This window comes from Colletotrichum truncatum, assembly GCF_014235925.2.
Source record: "Colletotrichum truncatum strain CMES1059 chromosome Unknown Contig_0001, whole genome shotgun sequence".
NCBI classification, from domain to species: domain Eukaryota; kingdom Fungi; phylum Ascomycota; class Sordariomycetes; order Glomerellales; family Glomerellaceae; genus Colletotrichum; species Colletotrichum truncatum.
The window spans coordinates 8129041-8151113 of record NW_027222398.1 but is presented as its reverse complement, the minus strand read 5'-3'; the positions used below and the strand labels follow the sequence as shown (position 1 = coordinate 8151113).

Genomic DNA, 22073 nt, shown 5'->3' with positions numbered 1-22073 from the left:
TCCCATAGTCTCAAAATCCCCCTCTCAATCCAATCCCTCCGCCATGCCCAACAAACGAACGAATTCCTTGTGTTTGACCGCAACCAGTGGCTTCGTGAGTCCATCGGCGGCCATATCAGCGCCCTTGATGAGTCGGAGTTCGATGCTTTTCGCAGTGTGAACCTCCTGTATGATCCATTTGTATCGGACGTCGATGTGGCGGGTTCGTGCCTCGTTGAGTGGGTTCATGACGTTGTCGTAGCCGTTGGCACTGTCAGTGAACATGATAGTAGGCGTGGTGATGGGTTTGCCGAGCAGTTGGGAGAGGCAACGTCTGATCCACTTCACAGCAATTGCCGTAGGTGTGAGATTGATGAATTCAGCCTCCGTGGTGCTCAAAGTCACGAAAGTCTGTTTCTTTGACTTCCAAGCAATCGGCGCACCAGCGAGGAAGACGACGTAACCACCTGTCGAGACTCGTGATGGCTTGTTGTCAGCGAAAGAGGCATCTGCAGCAGCGTAGAGCCCCAACTCGTTGATCGTGGGGATGCCTCCAAGTACAATACCGAGATAAACGGTGCCCTTGAGGTATCGGAATAAGTGCTTAATAGCACGAAGATGGGCCTTAGAAGGCCCTGAATTCGCCTGTGACAATTTACTGACGGTGTAGGCCATGTCAACGCGAGTTCCAGCCACCAGGAAGTTAAGGCAGCCGGTTTGTTCGATGTAAAGTTGTTGTTCGTCAAGCGAGCACTCGTTCTTGTCCCAGGTGACGGGCAGATCGTCAGTGGTCGCCATAGGCGTCTTGACAGCACTCAAACCATCAAAGTCGAATCGTTGAAGCACTGCTTTTGCGTACTTGGCTTGGGAAACGAAAATCTTACCGGCAGCTCTGTCGCGTTCAATCTGGAAACCGAGAAAATCGGTAGCCTCGCCGAGGTCTTTAAGAGAACAGACCTTCTCGAGGAGACGACGAACTTCCATCATGACTTGCTTGTTGGGAGCGGCGATGGCGTTGTCGTCGACGTACATAAGAACGTACGCTTTAATCTTGTGATTGACGAAGAGACAAACCTCCCCATCAACAGCAGTGAAGCCAATTCGTTCCATTTCACCCTTGATAAGTCGAAACCACCAAAGTGGTGATTTTCTCAATCCATAGAGTGCCTTGTGGAGCAGCCAAACCTTGTTGTCTGCAGTGGCGTAGCCAGCGGGGGGCCGGACGTACACCTTAACCCCCTCTGGAATCGAGGCGGCTAGGAAAGCAGTGTCGAAATCATATACTTCGTATTCAAGATCGAGAAGTGCGAAAACTGCGAAGAAAAGGCGGGTTGCGGTGGCAGAGGCAACTGCAGCGTAAACCTCTTGCGATGACCAGTCACCTTTCTCGTGGTTTCCACAAACCACATATCGGGCCTTGTAGCGCACGATTTCGTTGTTTTTGTTGGTTTTGATGTCACATACCCACTTGCCGGGCAGGACTTTAGCGTCACGTGGTGGGTAAACGACTTCGTAAACCCCCTTTTCCGTGAATTGAGTCATCTCTCGTTCGAAGGCTTGTTCCCACTGGGGCCACTGTGGGCTCTTCTGCGCCTCACGGTAGGACTTCGGGATCACCACGCCGTCGGGTAGGACTTTCGAAAGGGCAGTAGCAGAAAGCACGCTGAGAGAGAATTGACGAGAAGTTAGTGAAGCTGGAATGTCAGCAGATAGAAAAGTCTTTTTAGCATAGGAGCGTACGCCACTGGCGGCTCGGTAGTGACCAGGTGGTCGCTGGGCTGAGGCGCGGCGAGGTCGAGAGGACTCTGCCGGTTGACTCGTTGCTTCCTCAACAATCGTGGAGAGGGAATCAGGGTCCTGGTGATCAGTTTCCATTGTTTCCACGGAAGCGACGAATTCGTCATCATTCAATTCGTTAGTAATGCTGTCACGAGGTGTAGCAGTGGTCTCCAACAGGTTCTCTGGTGGCGGAGACATGAGATGTGTATCAGTGGGTGCCATCGCTTTTTCAACGATGGTCTCATCTGGTTTGGGATCACCAGTCACGGGTTTTTCACCTTCAATAGGCTTCTGACGGATGGTGTACTGGATGATGATATCTGGTTCGACAAACGCAGCATCATGTTCAATTTCATCAATGTTAGGTGTGCCAGTAGTTGGAGGCAACACTGTCTTGTGCGGTTCCTCACGAAATCGAACATCTCTGCAGCGAATAACCTCCTTTCGATCAGGCAGGTAAACGTAGTAAATGTGGCCACGAAGAGAACCGTAACCGACGAGGAATCCCTTGATTGCTCGTGGTTCCATCTTGGCAGAGCGCATAGGGCGTCGAGGGCCCTTCTTGTGTACGTAGGCAGCACAGCCAAACGTTCGGAGATGTTCAATGTGGGGGGCCTCACGTTCAGCAGCCAAGTTCAGCTCTCTCGCCATGATCTCGTGAGGGCTCAAGTTACCCTTGGAGGGTGTGGGCAAGAGGTTGAGAATCTGAGTCACCGAATCGATGCTGTAATCCCACAGTTCCTCTGGAAGGGACATGTCAATCAGCTGTGTCCGGGCGCCTTCGACGATGGTACGACCAGCACGCTCAATAGTACCGTTCATGGAAGGCGTGTAGGCAATAGTCGTGTTGTGGCGAGTACCCTCGAAGTAGGGGTCGTTGAAAACCTTGATTAGCTCGGGAGCATTGTCAGAAACCCAAACCTTGGGCTTGAGGCCGGTGAGACTGTAGAATTCAGTATCCCATTTCTTGATAGCTGCCAGGATGGTGGCAAACTTGTGGTTGGGCAGAAAAACAACCCAGTGGTAACCACTATACTTATCCATGAGGTGTAGAACCTGACGGTTCCCTTTTGTTGATAGGGGAAGAACACCAACGAGATCAAGGTGAATTTCATCGCCAATACTCGTAAGTGGAAGTGGGTGGTCTCGACTAATCCGTTCAGTGGATTTGCTGAGATGGCAAGACTCACAGAAGAAAGCGTCAATTTCTGACGTTGTGAACCGAATGCCAACACGGCGGCAAGCCTCCACAACACGTGATGGGTGGGCGTGAACCAGCCGGCGGTGCATCAGTTCAAGAGACGGTCGCTGGGTAGCCCGGAAGGCGGCGAGGCTGACAGCAATATCTCGAGGCACGTGATTTCCAGTATCATGAGTCTCAACGACGCAGACGTCAGAAACCCAATGAACTTTGGCAAGGGAAGTGCGCTGTGTCACGTGTATGAGGCTTGAGGTCTGCCAATCATATTCCACGTGATCACGACGAAGTTTTCCAGGGCTCAGTAAGTTGGCTAGGCTGGAAGGGTTGTACTCAACGTTGTGAAGTGTCCAATCGTGAATAACGTCAGGGTTGGTGGGGTCTTGGGTCTGGAAGAAGACGGTGCCCACGCCAAGTGACCGGACTGGGGCGCCGGAGGCAGAAGTGGAAGGTGTCAAATCGCTCTTTTCAGCGTACTTGACGAAATATCGCAAGTTGTTGAAGGTTGAAGTAGTACAACCAGAATCGAGAACGATATCGTCTCGGGTGATGAGGTCATCGCGGGCAGCAGTGAAAACTGCTGGGCTGGCGATGGAGGCAAGGGCAGACTGACCCAAGATGGCAGGTGACGCTCTGACAACAGTCTGGCGGGTGCCATCAACATAAGTAGGCTGATCCCAGCGGCAGCGATCGCCACACACGTGCTTTCTCGCTTTTTCAATCAACTTATCCCGGTTGACGTAGTGTAGAGGGATGAGATTGGGGTGGGCGACATAGCACTTTGTGGTCTCGTGATCACAGTTGCAGTGGTCGCACTTCTTCTTTTCCTTGGAGGCAGTGACAGTGGAGGTGACGGTGGTGGTGACGGCTGGAGAGGCAGGACCCCCACTGCCAGCAGACTTGCCTCCAGGTGTGTTGCGAATAGTGGCATAACTGCGCTTTTGATCCTCGTCTTGGGCAAGCGTGTAAATCGTATCAGCCACCTCATTCCACGTGGGATGGGTGGCGCCCTTCGATGTGAAATGCTTGTACGTATCGGGAAGTCGGTCCTTAAAGAAGTTAAGGAGGAAAACAGCGAGGAAGGAGTCTGGCAGACGACCGTGAATGGTCTCAATACGCTTTCTGAGGTGGTGACAGCGATTGAGGGCATCGTGAAGAGTCTTGTGATCGTTGGCGGTGGTCTTGGCAAACTCGTCAACAAGGGCAGCTGTGGCGTCTTGTGAGATTCTCGGAATGTGCTTCTCGAGCGCCTGCCACAATTCGTAAGGGTTTCCATCGTCAACCCAACCCGCTGTGCAGAGTCTGTCAAGAACCGATTCGCTGGCGTTCATGAGGAGACCATTCGTGACGTTACGGTTCTTTCTCCATTCCTCTGCAGCGATAGGGTCAGCAGGGCGAGGGACGTCAGTCTCGAGGAATATCTCGAAGTCGTATCCTCGCAGGGTCGCTGTAACAAGCATGCGCCATGTGTTCCAGTTGGATTCACCTTTCAGGCGAGGAAGAGGCGTGAAGACGGTCTTGAAGTCGTTTTGAGACATCTTGAAGTGAAAGTGAGGGTATCACAACAGTGCGGGACAGACTTATAGTCGCACCTCGATCACAGGCGTTTCTCCGAGGCCGCAGCTTTGGAGGCGTGTCTGTACGTTAGATGGCTTACTTTCGCTGCCACCTACGCGTGCTGTTGGATTGTGTAGGAGGGAGAATCTTGCGTAAGAACACGAGAAATGGGTGGAATTGTGAGATCCGACCGTAGAAATACGGTGAATCGAAGGGAAGAATGAATACTCGTAGAAGATACGAGAAACTGATGGGCTGGTTCGAAAAACCGAAGCTGAAATGGTTGAATTCTCGTGAAAAACGAGGAATCGAAGTAAAAGTTGTAGTTGTGACTGAAAAGTCTGTTGTTGACCGTGGTGTTCGTGAAAACCAGTGGGTTGTGGTGGTCGGTCGCGTGCCACGTGATATTCGTGCGCGCCAGGCAGCCAATGTCGCGTCAGAAAGTGAAATTCGTCAGCGAAGAGGAAGGAAAGAAAGCGAGAAAATCGCACAGAAGGGTAAATAAAGCGAATAAAATCGCAAAAATTCGTGAATCAATAGAAAATTGACAGACGAGTAGAATAATGGGTAAAACGACGTTATTCCGAAAGAATAACGCTGGGCTCATAACCTGTGGGCGAAACCAGCACAGAACGCTCAGAATGGGAAAAGTGGTGTTGTTGGTTGGAAGAACTAACTAACTGGCTAGAGGGCTGTGGAGGCTGGCTAAGACCAGTGGTGGCGGCCGTCAGCCCACGTGACGGGCCGGCGAGGCCTGCCACCCACATTTTTGATGGCGAATCTTTGAGGAATGGATCAAAGAACACTCCTAAAACTTATGATCTGGTTCCACTGCAATAACATGGCTCTTCGGTTTGGAATTGGAACGATGATTTCGCACTGCCTTGGTTTACGCAGGACACCGACGCTGTGGTATTCAGTACTTTCGGGATTCCGAGCAATACAACTGAGATTAAATTACACAAAATGATGCGATTGACACTGGTTGTGAAATGCTCCTTGATGCGTAGCCAAAGTCAGCTCAATTTGGCAACAGAGAGCGCTTAGACTTCAAATTCTTCAAATCCCAAAGAATGACGCCTTTCAATCTGGTCGACTCGTTCAGGAACATGCGAAAGTCCAGACGCTGTGGTTTGCGCCCCCTGTAAAGATTGTCATCCAGCTTGAGATATTCGAAGCGATAGTGGAATTCGATGGCTACGTAGCCAAAGCACCTCGTGTATTCTGATTAGCTACGTCGATAGTCTATGGTCTATCAGCATTAATGCCTGTCTACAAATGGCGTTACGCCGTTTCCCACTGACATAGGTTACGGAAAAGTCGGAGGGAAAAGGCAAACGGAGGGTTTCACATCTGGAGGCAAATCAAAAATCTTGTCTTGTCGCTCGTATAATGGAGCAAAACTTGACCAATCCAAGCGGAGAAGGTTGAAGGCTTTACCATACAAAGTCGCTGCTACAGACACATCAGGATTTGGTGGCAGTACCGACAACCAGAATGATAGGCTGTGGCTTTGTCGTGGTAGTCTCCGGAATGCCTGTGAGCGTCCAAAACATTCAGTTTGATCATCAATGAATCAAACCAGAAGTTTTCTGAAGCACATGGCCCATAAGGCTTCCTTCGATCACGGCTAATGATTTCTACATTCGTATTCCACGAGTTGCAGTGGTGGGTGATGGTTATACCTAGATGGTAATGAAGTCTGCTTCAGACGAATCATAGAGTCGAACGCAGACTCCAAATCAAGGTGCACCCCAGCTGATCATTCGCGCAAGTACAATGTGAGACCTGCATATTCATCCAGTCTTGAAGCTGCCCTGGTGGTGTGCGCGTTGTAGAGCATGATCTCTCGCCGTCCCATGTAGTCCTGCGGCCAGGCACACCCGTTGACGTCTGCCTGTCATGACTGTTAGGCGGGACGTTGCCGTGCTGCCTCTCTTGCCTAGCGAAGGCTACTGGTTCTGTGAGGGACGCTAGTGTCACATTACATCAGCAGCCGGGGCCATAGTGGGAACTAGAAGCAGGGATAGACACCCGCTTGGGACACCCACCCATATAAGCGGGCTCTTATGCACCTAGCCTGGTGATCTGGTCTGGGTGGCCCCCATACTGCTGGCCACATCCTGTTTGTGTCTGCTTCCGTTTTCCGCAACCTGAAATTTTTTGACGTCCAACAAGACAGTTGGTTGTTGTCGTGTATTGGTCCTAAACAGAGGATTCACATGCGTCGCAGCGTCAGGAATAGCTCTCTTTGTTATTATTATCCTAAGAGGCAAGAGGCTATTTTGATCGCTGGTTGTTCATAGTCCTAGGACTAACGCTTGTGGAGGGTTGCCACCATCTTTCCCATCGCTGGATGCGCTCCGTCTCCGTTCGCAAAGGGACTGTGACTTCCTTGAGCCTTGCATTCACCACCACCACTACCACCCTAGTCACACCTTGGAGAACGTTTACCACCCTCACTTCTCCCCAGCTTCTCAGACAACAGCACCAGCTCCTGGTCGCCAGACGCGGCTGCTACCGCATTCCTCCAGCCCTCACTTTCAGAGGCGATTACTATAAGACCACGCGACGAACGGCCCTTGACCCAACCCATCATCGTTTCTTCTCCTCCTCCCCGTTACTCGCCGACGCAGTCGCTTCTGAGGACCCATTGATAGCGCCGCAAACTCAATCTTCTAATCCGTCAACTACCACAACGACGACCGCAGACATGAACGGCAACAACACGTCGCCGCGCTCCAAGCGCAAGGCCCCGACGAGCCCCGAGAGCCTGCGACCGCATAAACAGCACCGCGCCCTTAATGGCAAGCTGTCTGCTGGCGACAATACTCCCGAAATCGAGATTGACCACCCGTCCTTCGTCGAGGAAGACGGATCCGAGCTAGAGGACACTTCGATGCTGAACAGCATGTTCCCCATCACCCAGGAACCCGAGGTTTGGCAGAAGACAATTGAGAATGTTGTGAGCAACGTTGTCTCCATCCGTTTCTGCCAGACCTGCTCCTTCGATACGGACCCGGCGTTAACGAGCGAGGCGACTGGTTTTGTGGTGGACGCTCAGAAAGGGTGCGGCTAAGGCCCGGTTTCTACAATTGTGAAGGCGAACGGAGTGCTGACGGTTCGGTCATATAACAGATACATCCTGACAAACCGACATGTTGTTGGAGCAGGCCCCTTCTGGGGTTACGTTGTCTTTGACAACCACGAGGAGGTCGATGCGTACCCCGTCTACCGCGATCCTGTTCATGACTTCGGTATCTTGCGATTCGACCCCAAGGCCGTCAAATACATGAAATTGAACGCGTTACAGCTCCGGCCGGATCTCGCAAAGGGTGAGCAGACACCTCTATGGGTAACATATTTTTAAAGTGGGGGCGCTGACGTATTTGCAGTTGGCGTCGAGATCAGGGTTGTAGGTAACGATGCTGGAGAGAAGCTCAGTATCTTGTCTGGTTTTATCAGCCGCCTCGACCGAAATGCACCCGAGTATGGTGATGGATACAGCGATTTCAACACATGTTACTACCAAGCCAATGCGGCCGCGAGTGGTGGCAGTTCTGGCAGTCCAGTGGTCAACATCGATGGTTTCGCAATTGCCTTGCAAGCAGGCGGACGTTCTGACGGTGCTTCGACAGACTATTTCCTCCCGCTTGACCGGCCATTGAGAGCTTTACAGTGCATCCAGCAAGGCAAGCCCGTCACCAGAGGCGATATTCAGTGCCAGTTTCTGCTGAAGCCTTTCGATGAGTGCAGACGTCTGGGTCTCACCCCAGAAATGGAGGCTGCTGCACGACGAGCTTTCCCCAAGGAGAACAACATGCTTGTTGCAGAGATTGTGCTTCCCAAGGGACAATCTGACCAAAAGATTGAGGAGGGCGATATCCTCATCAAATTCAACGGGGAGATGGTGACTCAATTCATCCGGTTGGACGACCTATTGGACTCAAATGTCGGCAAGACGATCCACCTCCAGCTTCAGCGTGGTGGTGAGGACATTGAGGTCGAGATCGAAGTCGGTGATCTGCACCAGATCACTCCCGACCGTTTTGTATCTGTCGCTGGGGCCAGCTTCCATAGCTTGTCTTACCAACAAGCTCGCCTGTACGGCGTCGCTTGCCAAGGAGTCTTTGTTTGCGAGGCCACTGGCTCCTTCAGATTTGATAACTCTGACAATGGCTGGCTCATTCAAAGTGTTGACCACAAAAAAACACCCGACTTGGAGTCCTTCATCGAAGTTATGAAGGCCATCCCGGACAAGTCGAGGGTGGTTGTGACACACAAACATCTCCGCGATTTACATACTCTCAACACAACAGTCATTTACGTCGACAGGCATTGGTCGGCCAAAATGAAGATGGCCGTCAGAAACGATGAGACTGGTTTGTGGGACTTCACTGATCTCGCGGACCCTCTGCCTCCCATCCCCCCAGTTCCTCGCTCTGCATCTTTCATCCAGCTTGAGAACGTGAAGCATCCTGCTATTGCTGATCTGGTGCGCAGCTTCGTTCACGTTAACTGCACCATGCCCGTTAAGCTTGATGGCTTCCCCAAGAACAGGAAGTGGGGTATGGGTCTGGTTATTGATGCTGAGAAAGGTCTCGTCGTGATCTCAAGAGCCATCGTGCCTTATGATCTGTGTGATGTGACCATTACCATTGCCGACTCGATCATTGTTGAGGGCAAGGTTGTTTTCCTTCACCCTCTGCAAAACTATGCCATTGTCCAGTATGACCCGAAGTTGGTTGACGCCCCTGTCCAGAGTGCAAAGTTGAGCACCGAAAACATTTCACAGGGCGCTTCAACCAACTTTATGGGATACAACAGAATCGGAAAGATTGTTCACGCGTCGACAACGGTCACTGAGGTCACTGCGGTAGCAATTCCTGCCAATTCTGGTGCACCTAGATACCGCGCCATCAATGTCGATGCCATCACTGTTGACACGAGCTTGAGCAACCAGTGCGGTAGCGGTGTTCTTGTTGCGGATGATGGTACCGTTCAAGCTCTCTGGCTCACGTACTTGGGTGAGCGCTCGCCTTGCTCCAACCGAGATGAGGAATACCACCTCGGTCTCGCTACACCAACCCTTCTCTCTGTCGTTTCTCAAATTCAACAGGGGCTTGTCCCGAAGCTGAGGATGCTGTCCGTCGAGTTCCGGGCTATTGCCATGGCTCAAGCTAGAGTCATGGGTGTTTCTGATGAGTGGATTCACAAGGTTACTGAGGCCAACAAAACCCACCATCAGCTGTTCATGGTTAGCAAACGAACATTCGAACGTGGCCAACAATCCGGTGCCCTGCTGGAAGGTGACATTTTGCTTACCCTCAACGGTAAGGTCATCACCAAGGTTTCGGAACTGGATGTCATGTACTCGCATGAAGTTCTCGATGCCGTGATTGTCCGTGACTGCCAAGAGCTTCATATTCAGGCTCACACTGTCGCCGCCGACGACCTTGAGACTGATCATGCTATATCCTTCTGCGGCGCCATTCTGCACCGACCGCACCATGCCGTGAGGCAGCAGATTAGCAAGCTGCATAGTGAGGTTTATGTCTCCGCCCGTACTCGAGGTTCGCCTTCTTACCAGTACGGTCTTGCGCCCACCAACTTCGTCACTCATGTGAACGGAAAGCCGACACCCGACCTGGAATCTTTCCTTGCTACCGTTCAGAAGATTCCTGATAACACTTGTAAGTAGCTCGCTATTGCCCACACAAACACGCAACTAAATATCTCTCTAGACTTCCGCCTGAAGGCCGTCACATTCGACAGCGTTCCATGGGTCATCACCATGAAGAAGAACGAGCATTACTTCCCAACTATGGAGTGGCTGAAAGACCCCGCGGAGCCGTGTGGCTGGAGGAGAAAGACGTACGAGGGAGGCAAGGTTTTCGAGGGCGAGGGCCCTGATGGAGTTCTTGCCAATACTGAAGATGCCGAGATAGTCGAGGAGCACCCGGCTATTTAACCACTTGAACGAACCAAACTTTACAACCTCACTTACGACTCTGGAAAGACGATTTCCCAATGTCAATGACGGGCTGGTGTACTCTCTGGCTCGGTGTTTACTATGTTGGGGCTCTCTTCTTTTATTTCATTTTATTGTTCATTTATGTATGAATTGGCGGGGAGGCAATGGCATACCTAAGGGATATTATGGACAAGGCAAGGCTGAGGGATTCAAGGGCATGGGCGCATGCACGGCCATGAGGACAGCATCTAGCTGGCGTCTTGTATATACATGTATGAAAAGGAAGCTGTTGGGATCTCTCAAGAAGATAAGGTCCCATGGTTGTAGCTTTTCCTTTTTCTCTTGTAATTTTCGTTTAATACCCTTGAGACTCCACGTGGGGGTCTCTGTATGCTCTCATTCCTTACATTTTTCAACTCTTCGGCGCGCGTGGATCCTTCTCATCGCTTTGGTTTCTGCCCCTAGTATGCCATCCGAATGCGTGTGGATAACCATACTCCTGTTTTTGGAGTTAGGGGTCGAGATATCGCAATGCAAGACTACTAGTTCAGTTTGAGTGCCAATCTTCCAAGCATAATAATCTGACCAGTCAGAGATACGTAAAGTGATAGAAGTTTGGGGTACCGAATTGAACGGAAAGTACCATCGGTCTCAAACGTAATAGGGATACAGCATCTGTTTCAAGCAAGCCAGATGAGATGGGGGAACAAGGACATATTCCCTTTGTGGTTATTCAAAGAGAAATATGGAGCGCTATCGCAGAAGCTTGTAACTACTGGCTACCAAAACTTCACACAAAAATAATATTATTACGCATCTGGATAACTGAAGACAATACACCTTTTAATTGTGGAGTGAAGGAAACATTAGCAGATGAAGTAAGTCGCTGAGGGATTGAAAGGTTGGAGGATATTGTACTGAGGTCTAGTGCAGTAATACCTGGAGATTAAAAGGGAGTTTTAGGGGACTCAGTGTTCCAAGTCTCGGGTTTACATATTTTCCGGCACCAACCTCGACGTTTCTGTCACCTTGTTCGGTGATCCGAAGTGGGTCCGTTCAACCAACCAATACACTCCCACGGTTACAACTCTCACTTTCACCTGTCTCAGCCACCTCAGAGCCATTCTCCATCCCCATTCATCCTTATCCTCATCCTCATCCTTGGACTTTATTCTTTGATATCGTACCTACCCCGACTATCGTCGGAGCACATTCATATCAAAATTTCCAGTAACTGAGGATCTTCTTCATCGCCTCCAACTACAATAATTCACCTAGTCGAAGTCCATCACCAGACCTAAGATGGCGGACTCGAAGAATGACAAGGCGTACAAATATCGCCAAGAGATCAGTCAGGTGAGTTCTGGATGATGCTGGCGTATTATACTCTACCTGTTGATTTTCTTTTTTTGTCTTTCCGTTTCCTTTCTTTTTGACTATTTTCTTGCCGTGTTGCTCTCTTGTGCACCCGGTAGCATATACGCTCCAAGAGCCCAGTTAATGAGTGTGAGGTGAGGCCATTGTCATGTTCAGGAAGCTCAACTTCCAGAGTAAATGACGACTCGCTACACAGCTTGCATCAGAAATTGGACACCAGTGTTTCCCAAATGCAAGTGCAGGCTGTATCGTGCAGCTGACCCGCTCAGTCGGCTGGTCGACGGTTCAACATCTTGCCAAATCACAGAGACAGCGCTTTCCTCGACTGGTCAAACACGACAATGGGCTCTTTCTTGAAATTCCGGCGCCTTCTGGTTTCTATCTGGGAATATGTCAATAGTAAGGCTAGATCAAACACCAGCAGCCGACAATATCTGAAAAGCGATCGATCAATCATCATGGAGCGTCAATCGCCTTTTGGCTCCCCTGACGATCGACCGGATGTTGGGTGCCATTTAAGAGATCTCATTGGAAGTCTCAAAATGGTTGTCGGAATCATCGAGCAGCTGACTAGCGAAGATGACGACAGCGACTTCGACGTTTCCATGGAAAAGCCCAAGAGCCGTCGTCCTTCCAGAGCTGCCAAGGCAGTTGCTGCGCGCGTACAGCGCGAAGCCAAGGAGCTCTTCCAGTCCGCCTTTGACCAAGCTGTTGGTGTTGTTCACCCATCTGGCTACAAATCCATATACGATATCCCAGTAACTACAGAAGAGCGTGCTTTTCTTCGGAAGACCAAGGGCAAGCGCTCTGGGACGCCTAAGCAGAATAACACGCTCCCCACTGCCTTGCCCAAGCCGAAGAATGGCCAAAAAATACTACATGGATTTTACGATCGACTTGCTGACGTCCTGAAAAAGATGATGTACGTCTCTGGCGAAACTGCTGAGCCATCTGTTGAAACCACAAGCATGATCGAAGACATCGTTCGTCAGCAGGTCATTGAGCTGGTGAGTCTAAGCCGTCAGTTTCGTGGTTCTCACATTTACTAAACTACTTGTAGCTCAGAAACTGCACCGACTTGGCGGCCCGTCGCGGCTCTCGGTCTATCACCATTAATGATCTCATTTTCCAGATCCGTCACGATCAAGCCAAGGTCTCCCGTCTTCGCACATTCTTGTCATGGAAAGATGTCAGAAAGAACGTGAAGGACTCGGACGACAAGGGAGGTGAGGCTGATCTTGGTGCCGGCGAAGATCCCGTTGGCGGAGTGGTTCCAGGAGGTCCAGTCGATGATGCTGCCAAGAAGAACAAAAAGGCCAAAGTCGGCCTTCCCTGGGAGCCCTCCTCGTTCTACAGTCAGGAGGTCCCTGAACGCGACGATGAAGAGGACGAAGAAGAGGAGGAGATGAACTTCATCACTCTGCAGCGTCTCCGCAAGGCCGATGAGCGTACCAAGGCCATGACTAAGGAGGAGTACGTGACTTGGTCTGAGTATCGTCAAGCGTCATTCACGTACCGCAAGGGCAAGCGGTTCCGCGAGTGGGCCGGTTTCGGCATTGTCACAGACAGCAAGCCTTCCGATGATATTGTCGACATCCTTGGCTTCTTGACTTTTGAGATGGTTCAGACCCTTACCGAACACGCGCTCAAGGTCAAGGAGCAGGAGGACTTATTTAAGGCATTGAATGGAGGTGATAATGCAGGCTCAAAAAAGCGCAAAGTAGCGACTGGTCTTTTCGATCCCCCCAGCGAAGGTAGAAGCCCAATTGAGCCGCGCCATGTTCAAGAGGCCTTCAGACGCCTGCAGCAGCGCCCCAAGAAGACACGAGCCATGCTCAATGGCACGAGACTGCCTCAGCATACCGCTCTTAACATTGTAAGTCGACCAGCGATTGGTATCTATTACTATGACTAACCATTGTCCAGTTCTGATTTCTCTACGTACGCTTCTGTACAAGAGCTGTCATGCGGATGGATTTTCTTTTTCTCTTTGTCACTCCATTCTACAATCGGCCTTTTCTATGACACGATGTAAAGATACCCACGGATGGGCAAATGACTTTGGCGTTGGAAGATTGTCTTCATAAATTTCTAAGCTGGACGTCGTTGGACAGGCTGGCCAAATCAGGCAGTCTTCACATGCCATTCAAGAAACAGACGAACTTATTTATTTTCAAGTTTTCATACTGATCCAGCCTTCGTGAAACTGTTTGGAATATCATGAGTCAACCGATGATGAGTTGATGCGATCTTGATTGCCAGTACTCACTTCCTGGCAGTCCCCTGGTCCCCTAATTTTGTACGTACCCCGGCCATGCAGATCGTATCCTGGTCAATGCCAACTTGGGCACGAATTGTACCCCGCAGTGAGGCGCGAGCTCCAGCCATCCCACCAACCTGTAGCGATTAGATAAGACAGACAGGCCCCTTCCGGACTTGTCCACTATCCTGCTTCAATTTGTCTGCCTTGCGTTACTCAGAGCGGTATCTTTCGCATTCAATAGTTCCTCGTGTCATAACCTTCTCTCATATTACAGCGACGAGCGCAACACCATGGCACCTCCAGCAAATGTCGTAGTGAGTCGTTCCCCGCCCGCCTTGTGTACACCCCCCCGCGTAGGCGCGATGACGACATGGCATTTGCTAACTAGCCGCTCCTCTTCCCAACCAGACAAAGCTCAAGGTCCAGCTGAAGCTGGCCATCGCACGCCTGCGCATGGTTCAACAGCGCGATGATCAGATGTCCAAGACTCAACGACGCGCAATGGCGCAACTACTCGAGGTGGGCAAAATCGATTCAGCACGCATCCGCGTTGAGAACATCATTCGATCCGACATTACGACCGAGCTGCATGAGATATTGGAGCTGTACTGTGAGCTGTTGATCGCACGTGCAGGACTACTCGAGGGCTCTACGTGCGACCCAGGCCTGGAAGAGGCGGTCAAGAGCATCATCTACGCGGCGCCCAAGACAGAGATCAAGGAGCTGCAGGTCGTGCGGACGCTTCTGGGCGAGAAATACGGCAAGGAGTTTGTAATGACGGCCATGGAGAACTCCGATGGGAAGGTCTCGGATAAGGTGGTAAAGAAGCTAAGTGTCACGCCGCCGAAAGAGGAGCTTGTTATCGGTTATTTGGAGGAGATTGCCAAGGCGTACAACGTCGACTGGCCGAAGCGGCCCTTAGCGGAGGACCCTCCTGAGCTGCTGGATGACGATGAGGATGATAACCCGAGCGGTGGTATCGGCGTAAGGATACCTGGTGGTCCGCTAGGCACCCCCTCCAAAGCGGCCAAGGAACAGGAGGAGCTTAGCAAGGCGACACCGCCGAGGACAATTGGGGGCCCTAGCAGCCCGTTGACTGTCACTCCACCAAGGATGACGACGGATAATATTCACCCAAAGGTGACACTCAATTCTCTGGAGCTGAAGCCGAACAGCAAGATGAATGCGGCGGCACAGAAGAAGTCGGATGGCAAGGGACCTGGGGGCAATGTGCCTGATATTACTGAGTTGGAAAGAAGATTTGCAGCTTTGAAGAGATAAGAGGATACCAATTTGCGCAGGGATTCGGCAGTCTGATTTGGGGGGTTACACGTGGATTTGTAGGGCATGCATATTTTATTAGAACGGTCTAGGCATGGCGTGAATTGGATGCGTACCACGAACTTTCTCATGAGCATGTTTTTCGTCTTACGCTAGATATAATCTTCCTCAACAAGATATTTCATTCGCGTAGGACATGTTGTTTGATTCATGGCCAGTTCACCTTCTAGGTGCCAAAGGCATATAGGGTGAATACCTGCTAACATCTGCAAGAGGAGGTGCAGAGTGAATGTAGATCATGTCGCAGTCAGGGAGCAGGTTCAGTGCGCCGCCTACCTGCTATTTGCCCATGTCAATGGAAAAAGGTAAACGAATCTTCTCTATCAGACAGTTCTTAGTACTGAATGAAATTGATCTTTTAAATTTAGTTCAGGAAGGAGAATCTGGCTGGCTCTTCACCGAGCTCTACCTTCCTTTTATCATTGATCCGCCAAAACGCACAGCATGGCATTTCAGATCTGTTGTACTTGAAAGAAGCGCAATAGCCCCTTCTATATGCGATATCGTCCAGGTAAACCTCGGCGCCCTGCTATTTTCACCCTTTCGCCTGCCCTGGATCTGATGCATTCGAGATACTCGTTTAACTCCACCTCACTTCCATCACAAAGCCGGGACATCTTTCTTTCTGCGACCAAACTAATTCATCCTATCAGCAGAGGCATCCTCATCATGTGGAGTGAGAAACTGGGCTCCATAGGCGTTACGCCTGAAGAATTTTCCAAATTGAGCCAGCATCTACTGGAAGAAAAGCTTGATAAGTCTTTTCCTCGATATATCGATGATCACAACCTTCTTGACATCTACACAAGGTGGCTTTCGCTTCAAGTACCTCGCCTTGAGTATAGATCATCCATCGACACTACCAAAACGGTGCGTAACTGTTGCGAGTTCTTGGGCTCCAGAAACTACGAAAAGGGAGTTGTAATCGACGCCTTCTGGAGACACAAAGACGTCTACCTCAAAGAACGCCCAAACGGTAAACGTGAATACAATTTGGCGAAGCGGGACATAGAGATCAACTACAAGAAGATCCCTAATCTGCCCCCGACGACAAGTTCACGTGCGCCGGTGACCAGATCGGGAATCCTTTTGACAGAGGCCGACAAAGGTATCAATTCAAAAGTATGCTCTTGTTCCCTTATCTGTCTCGAACTGAGAGGCCATCACACTAAGATTGAAGGATCTAAGCAGGTTAATCCACCATTAACACCCGAACGCGTCTACCAGACTAAGACTCAGAACACACCAACCGACAACAATTTCAAGCCGCCCATGCCTTCAAAAGAAGCGCCTCCTTCCACTTATCTATGCAAGCGTTGCAAAGTACCAGGTATATGATTCAATCATGGTGTGATGGCATTGATCGACTTACAATACCAAAACAACTCTAGGCCATTTCATCCAGAATTGCAAAACGAACGGCAACCCCTCTTTCGACGGCCCGCCTCCGAAGGGCTATGTTTGCCGTATTTGTCATGAGGTTGAGACTCATTTCATCACTGCCTGCCCAAGGTTGCCACCATCCAGCCTTGCTAGTTCTACTGAGAGACAAACTCATCTTCAGTCAACATCTTCGAAGGGCGTGCCTAGAAATCTATCATCAGTTGAACATCTGCTTCGATCATATGCGACTGAAAACTCGGGACCGCAAGACGATACAGAGGGCATTTTGACTGGCTACTTGAGAGGCTGCTCTCCTGAGCTAAGAACCTTGGCTGCTTTCGGGGCAGATGACACCTCAAAGGAAAGAAATAAAACCAATTCTGCCACAGTGAAGCCTTCGAGCACTCAAAATTACCTAAATGAGGAGCGAGCCCGGTACATTCAACATCATACGGATAGATACAGCCCAGTTTCTCCTAGCCCAATTCACAAAGTAGGGGGAGGTCCTATGCGGTCTGGTAGCAATAACGATCCAATCGGAGGCCGCCGCCGGTTTGATTCATATCGCCCTGAGACCCGGATCAAAAAAGAATCAACCAAGCAGGACAAAGTGACTAACAGAAAGAAGAGAATTAACGTGACAAAACCAGTGCTATCTAGTAAGCCCACCAAGAAAGATACAGATGGCAGGCTCTCACCTTGGGATGATATACAACCCCCATTGAAAAAGCGACGGCGAGAATCTTCTGCTGCTGATCGAGGTCTACCTTGGGACGACATTGAAGTACCACCCGAGATACGCCCCCGAAATTATGTCGACGTTTCAGCTCCCAACAATCTCTCTTCGTTTTACGACAATTCCATCCAAAGCGCTACGATGAAGCTGGCTGGTGAAAAGAAGATGGAGGAAAAGGCCATCACACTCGAGTATCCAGAGGAAATCGAAAAGTCATTTTTTGAAGCGGACTCGTTCCTCGAAAGATTTGGAAGGGAGCTGGCCTACTACCCAGACAGTCAAATACTGAACGCCCCAGAAGATTCTAAAGCAAACAAAAGGAACAACGGCAATGCCTTCTCTCCATCGCTCTCTTCAGGCAACTGCAGTGAACTTTTATCCTCTCCCGCAGCGCGTCCATCGGACGGAAGTGGAGACGGTGATTGCATGGAGGGAGCTCCTCCGAGTACATTTGAGTACCCTCGCGACATATGTGAGATTGGCCGTGATCAAGCCTGCTACAGCCAATTCATCAAACCATATCATACCCTAAAACCTTTATGGAGAGATCCTCCGTATGATCGCTGGGTTTTGGATCTTTTTCGCGGCCGCGAACATACAAACGTGTACGTCAACATTATTCACCGCAGTACAGCCATTGGCATGTATAAAGATGACGAGGAGACAAGCAAAGCCGGCCAAATGTCGAACCTAGCAGTGTAATGGTGACTGTCATTGGTTACCATTTCATTCTTCAGGATCATCAGGAGGTATTTGGCGTATAATTTGGGTTTCGTTTGGGAACCCTCAACCTTCAACTTGCGGCTGGAGTCTAGGCCGTATATGCTTCCTATTATGATACAGAACCTTGCAGTACTCGTATCACCGGGAGATGATGCTGTGCAATTTCATCAAACATCTTACTGCACAATGGCAAGCTGAGTTCTTCTTTTTTAGTCAGTTTCTCTGCGCGTCTTGGCTTTTAAGTCCTTAATGGGAATTTGAACCAGAACGTTGGATAAAAGGGGCAAAATCATCTGTGGAAGCTGAGCAACTTTCAACAATTTCCAGAGATGAGGCTAACGAAACCGCGCTTACGGTACCCAAATCGAGCAAGACAGGGAAATTAGTCTTCATTAGCCATATTTCCTGATGACTAGAGCAACTGAGTGTTCAAGGGTATAGGTGAATAGCACTTGAACATCACCGAACCCTAATATGGACATGAGGGGATACAATTTTTTCCTTCTTCCGCTACTAAATAGGGCCTCCTCGAGGCATTGATTCATGGCCGAGAACTTCCAAAATTAAATAGTTGCCATAATTACGACGAGATCGATTTTGTGCATGCCAATCTCGACAGAACTCCAGACTCCAGCCCATCCGTACTCCTATGCATCACGAATAACCTCCAACAGAAGGCCACCGGTCTCCGCCTGAGAGGATGCCCCCTGTATCTCCAAATTCCCTTCCATTCTCTTCCGAGAACCTCACCTGAACTTTTACAATCGTACCACACGCTATTCCAACTTATCCAGATGCTCCAGCCGCGTTAACACAACTTGTTTACTTGTTTCTTCAATTTCTCCGGCCAAGAACACCTCGTCGAGGATGGCGTAGACCTTGTAGAAGTTGAAGACGAGGTCAAGTTCGCAAACATTGCCGAAGAATGCGTCGAGAACTTCGACAAAGAAGTGGATGGCTTCCAGGTAAGCGAGCTCGTTGTCGTTAGTATCGACGCAGGCACAAAAAAAGAGACCCGCGTATCGGCGGTAAACGATCTTGTTGTTGCGGAACTCGACAAAGTTGGATTGATACTTCTGGTCTCGAGGTGCGACAAGGCGGTGGACCTATCCAGAGAAAGAGTCAGTCACTGCTGTTGCGTGGTTATGAAGTACATAGGAAGACTCGGGGCGGCTGGAGATGGGTGAAAGCTTGCTTACCTCGCCCTTCAGCTTGATCTTCTCGTCGTCGCTGTATGGTGCGTACCACTTTGCCAAACGGGTTTTGCCCCTGAATGCGACTGTCAGTGATCATTTTCTCGCAGAGTGACGATTGAGAGGCAGGACGGACTGGCGATTCTGAATCAAAATAAATGACAACATATTCGCAGTTGAGGCAGTCGCAAGTTCCAGTAACCTTGCAACGTGCTGGCTTCACCCCACGCTTCGCTGAGGTTTGAGATATGAAGTCGACGGACACGGAGCTCGGAGCGTACGGTCGGTACGTACCGGCTTACCCATCGGCACCTGCCTTCAGTTCAGTTTCCCCTGGGCAGGCGTGAGCGGTCCGAGTGGGGCTCCTTCTCTGGCCTCACCCGAACACCTCACAGCTCTGGGCGCTAGTGCATTTATGGAAGTGCCCGTCAGGGTCAATTTGAAGTACGTATCGTGGCTGATTGCGCCCCACTTTCGCTGGCGAGACGCAGCTATAAAATCTCTTCCAGGCCCCAGCATTTTCACACTTCTTTTCTTCCTTTCTTCTCCATCCGAGTGCAAGGGCATTACGCGTATCAGTGAGGATTCGTCCGAGATCGTGTTTTTGCTAGTTGAAAACTATAACTATGACCACTCCTAGTTGGCTTCGGCTGGCTAGGGAATTTTTGGAACACTTTCAATCTTCTGGATGGAGAAATTTTCTTTGCTTTCATTGCTTGCGGCCCCTACGTTGGGTCGTGGTGAAGAAGGCTCCCAACGCGTAAATCCATAACGCATGTTTCCACGGGAGGGGACTGAGTGATGATTGCCGCTTGGTTATGTGAATTCATGATGCTGTTATCCCTTGAATACTTTGATTACTGTCATGTAATCTATCTGCTCGCTTTGGCTGATCTTAAGTTTTGTTAGTAACATTTTATAGGCCGTTTTTATCGATTTCCGCCTGAATCGAACTTGGTCAGTAAAACATTAGCTCGAGGGCGCAGCTACCTGATTCAAATTGCTCGACATGTGGTACGGACTTTGACAGCAACCAACCCAAACTGGCTAAGTACACTTGGGACAGGCATCTCGTGGCAAATCGAGTTTGGGTTTCTAGGGTCACCGGCGGAAAGCAGTTTGTTCAACGACTGTTGATTTTGAGTGGCAATGACGCTGTCATGGAGAGGTTCGAGGAGAGTGCGGAAACAGGAATAAGCAATCAGCCATATCATAGTCACTCAGCCAAGCTTTCAACTGTCTCGCCTTTCCCATTTTTTTTAGAAACAAAAAACAACGACTTGCAGAGTTTTCATACAACGCTCCGAGGTTTAAGTTACAAGGATCTGTTCCTGGTCAACTCTACCATTCCTGGCACCTGGTACCAGAGAGAAACACCATATCTTGTCCTCGTCCTACGCTTATATTTTGTCATACTTTGAAAGTTCTGTAGAGGCTGCAAGGATTGATGGCCTTACATTGTACGTCTTTTTTTTTCTTTTTTTTTTCCCCCGTAACTTCCTTCCCTTTCCGTGATTTTTGCCTGTGCTCCAGGTATCATTTCTTGCGACTACCTTGAGATATCCAGTATTGACAGGATAGTTACTGTGATTGTTTTACTTTAGCTTTGATAATGACTTCGACTCCGACTTAGCTTCGAGTTCAATATGTGTCGCATTTATGCCTCTTCAATGTGTCTCCACTGGCTGCATTCGCGCCGTCCTCGAATCTAAGCGGGCATTCCTACGCTGCACATTCAAAAGGACAACACACCGAGTCATATGGAACCGCAGTTTCCATGTCCTTCAGCGCTTGGAGAACATGTTTGCCATTCTATAGTTTTCTCGGCCGCCTGTATCACACTGGTATTCGTTGGCCATCATCAGCGCCCCCTCTCTGAACCTCCATGACGTTGTTTACCAGCAAATACTCCCTTGGGCACTTTTTGGCAGATGTCACCCCAGGGTAATAGCTAGGTATTGGCTATTCCTCCAACTGGCGAGCTACATGTGAAGTCGAAGTTTTCTTATCTGCCCCGGCACCTGGCCTGACCTGCAGTCAACACCGCCACCTAAGATGTAGTTCTCGACCGTCAAAAGCCTCAAGTATTAGGTACGATTGAGAAAGAAAGGCCAAGATGTTAGTGTGAAATTCATGATCCGTTGGGTTTTTGCCGGTTGAATGCGATACAACAAAGGGTATCGGGGTGTTTGGCTTTGGTCTGAGCCATCGTATTGATCCACCAAAATTGAGAAAAATGAGAGAGAACATTTCCGGGATAACGTGGCCGATTAATAACGTATATAATGGTACTAACGGTGAAAGGGCGCTCATGGAAATTTTCACTTTGCTGCTCTGCTGGGTTCACTTCGGGAGCTGAATCGGATATCAAGCTCATCGAAAGAAGGGAATCTTTGCACAGAACCCTTGAAATATATGAACAGCTTCAGGCGACGGAGACAGGCTAGACCAGCCACATCCAACCAGGCTTCTAGTGCTTCAACGGCCGTACAATGTATGTTTGGAGAAATAATAAAGCCCTCTCAGGCCTGGCTTGCCAAGTATTGGGCTGGTCTGACACTGGTTGCTTG

The 22073-nt window shown here is 49.9% G+C and overlaps 6 protein-coding genes across 6 annotated transcripts; 3 read left to right on the top strand and 3 right to left on the bottom strand.

Annotated features, from left to right (window-relative positions):
• Positions 1-24: 24 nt before the first annotated feature.
• Positions 25-4494, bottom strand: CTRU02_202247 (reverse transcriptase domain protein; the record flags this gene model as incomplete). The annotated part of the gene is made up of 1 exon (XM_070204012.1): positions 25-4494. One exon carries the CDS (start codon positions 4492-4494, stop codon positions 25-27), a length of 4470 nt encoding a protein of 1489 aa, XP_070062594.1.
• Positions 4495-4949: 455 nt separating this feature from the next.
• CTRU02_202246 (uncharacterized protein) lies at positions 4950-5120 on the bottom strand (the record flags this gene model as incomplete). Its single annotated transcript, XM_036719652.1, has 1 exon — positions 4950-5120. One exon carries the CDS (start codon positions 5118-5120, stop codon positions 4950-4952), a length of 171 nt encoding a protein of 56 aa, XP_036588354.1.
• Positions 5121-6869: 1749 nt separating this feature from the next.
• CTRU02_202245 (nuclear serine protease 2) lies at positions 6870-10484 on the top strand (the record flags this gene model as incomplete). The annotated part of the gene is made up of 4 exons (XM_070204011.1): positions 6870-7582; positions 7652-7848; positions 7909-10206; positions 10258-10484. 4 exons carry the CDS (start codon positions 6870-6872, stop codon positions 10482-10484), a joined length of 3435 nt encoding a protein of 1144 aa, XP_070062593.1.
• A 1838-nt stretch (positions 10485-12322) lies between these two features.
• On the top strand, positions 12323-13779 carry CTRU02_202244 (saga-like transcriptional regulatory complex subunit spt3; the record flags this gene model as incomplete). Its single annotated transcript, XM_036719650.2, has 2 exons — positions 12323-12871; positions 12925-13779. The coding sequence occupies 2 exons, from the start codon at positions 12323-12325 to the stop codon at positions 13777-13779; spliced, it is 1404 nt and encodes a 467-aa protein (XP_036588352.2).
• Positions 13780-14417: 638 nt separating this feature from the next.
• CTRU02_202243 (spt3) lies at positions 14418-15408 on the top strand (the record flags this gene model as incomplete). The annotated part of the gene is made up of 2 exons (XM_070204010.1): positions 14418-14441; positions 14536-15408. 2 exons carry the CDS (start codon positions 14418-14420, stop codon positions 15406-15408), a joined length of 897 nt encoding a protein of 298 aa, XP_070062592.1.
• Positions 15409-19294: 3886 nt separating this feature from the next.
• Positions 19295-19603, bottom strand: CTRU02_202242 (uncharacterized protein; the record flags this gene model as incomplete). Its single annotated transcript, XM_036719648.1, has 2 exons — positions 19295-19416; positions 19510-19603. 2 exons carry the CDS (start codon positions 19601-19603, stop codon positions 19295-19297), a joined length of 216 nt encoding a protein of 71 aa, XP_036588350.1.
• Between the last annotated feature and the right edge of the window lie 2470 nt (positions 19604-22073).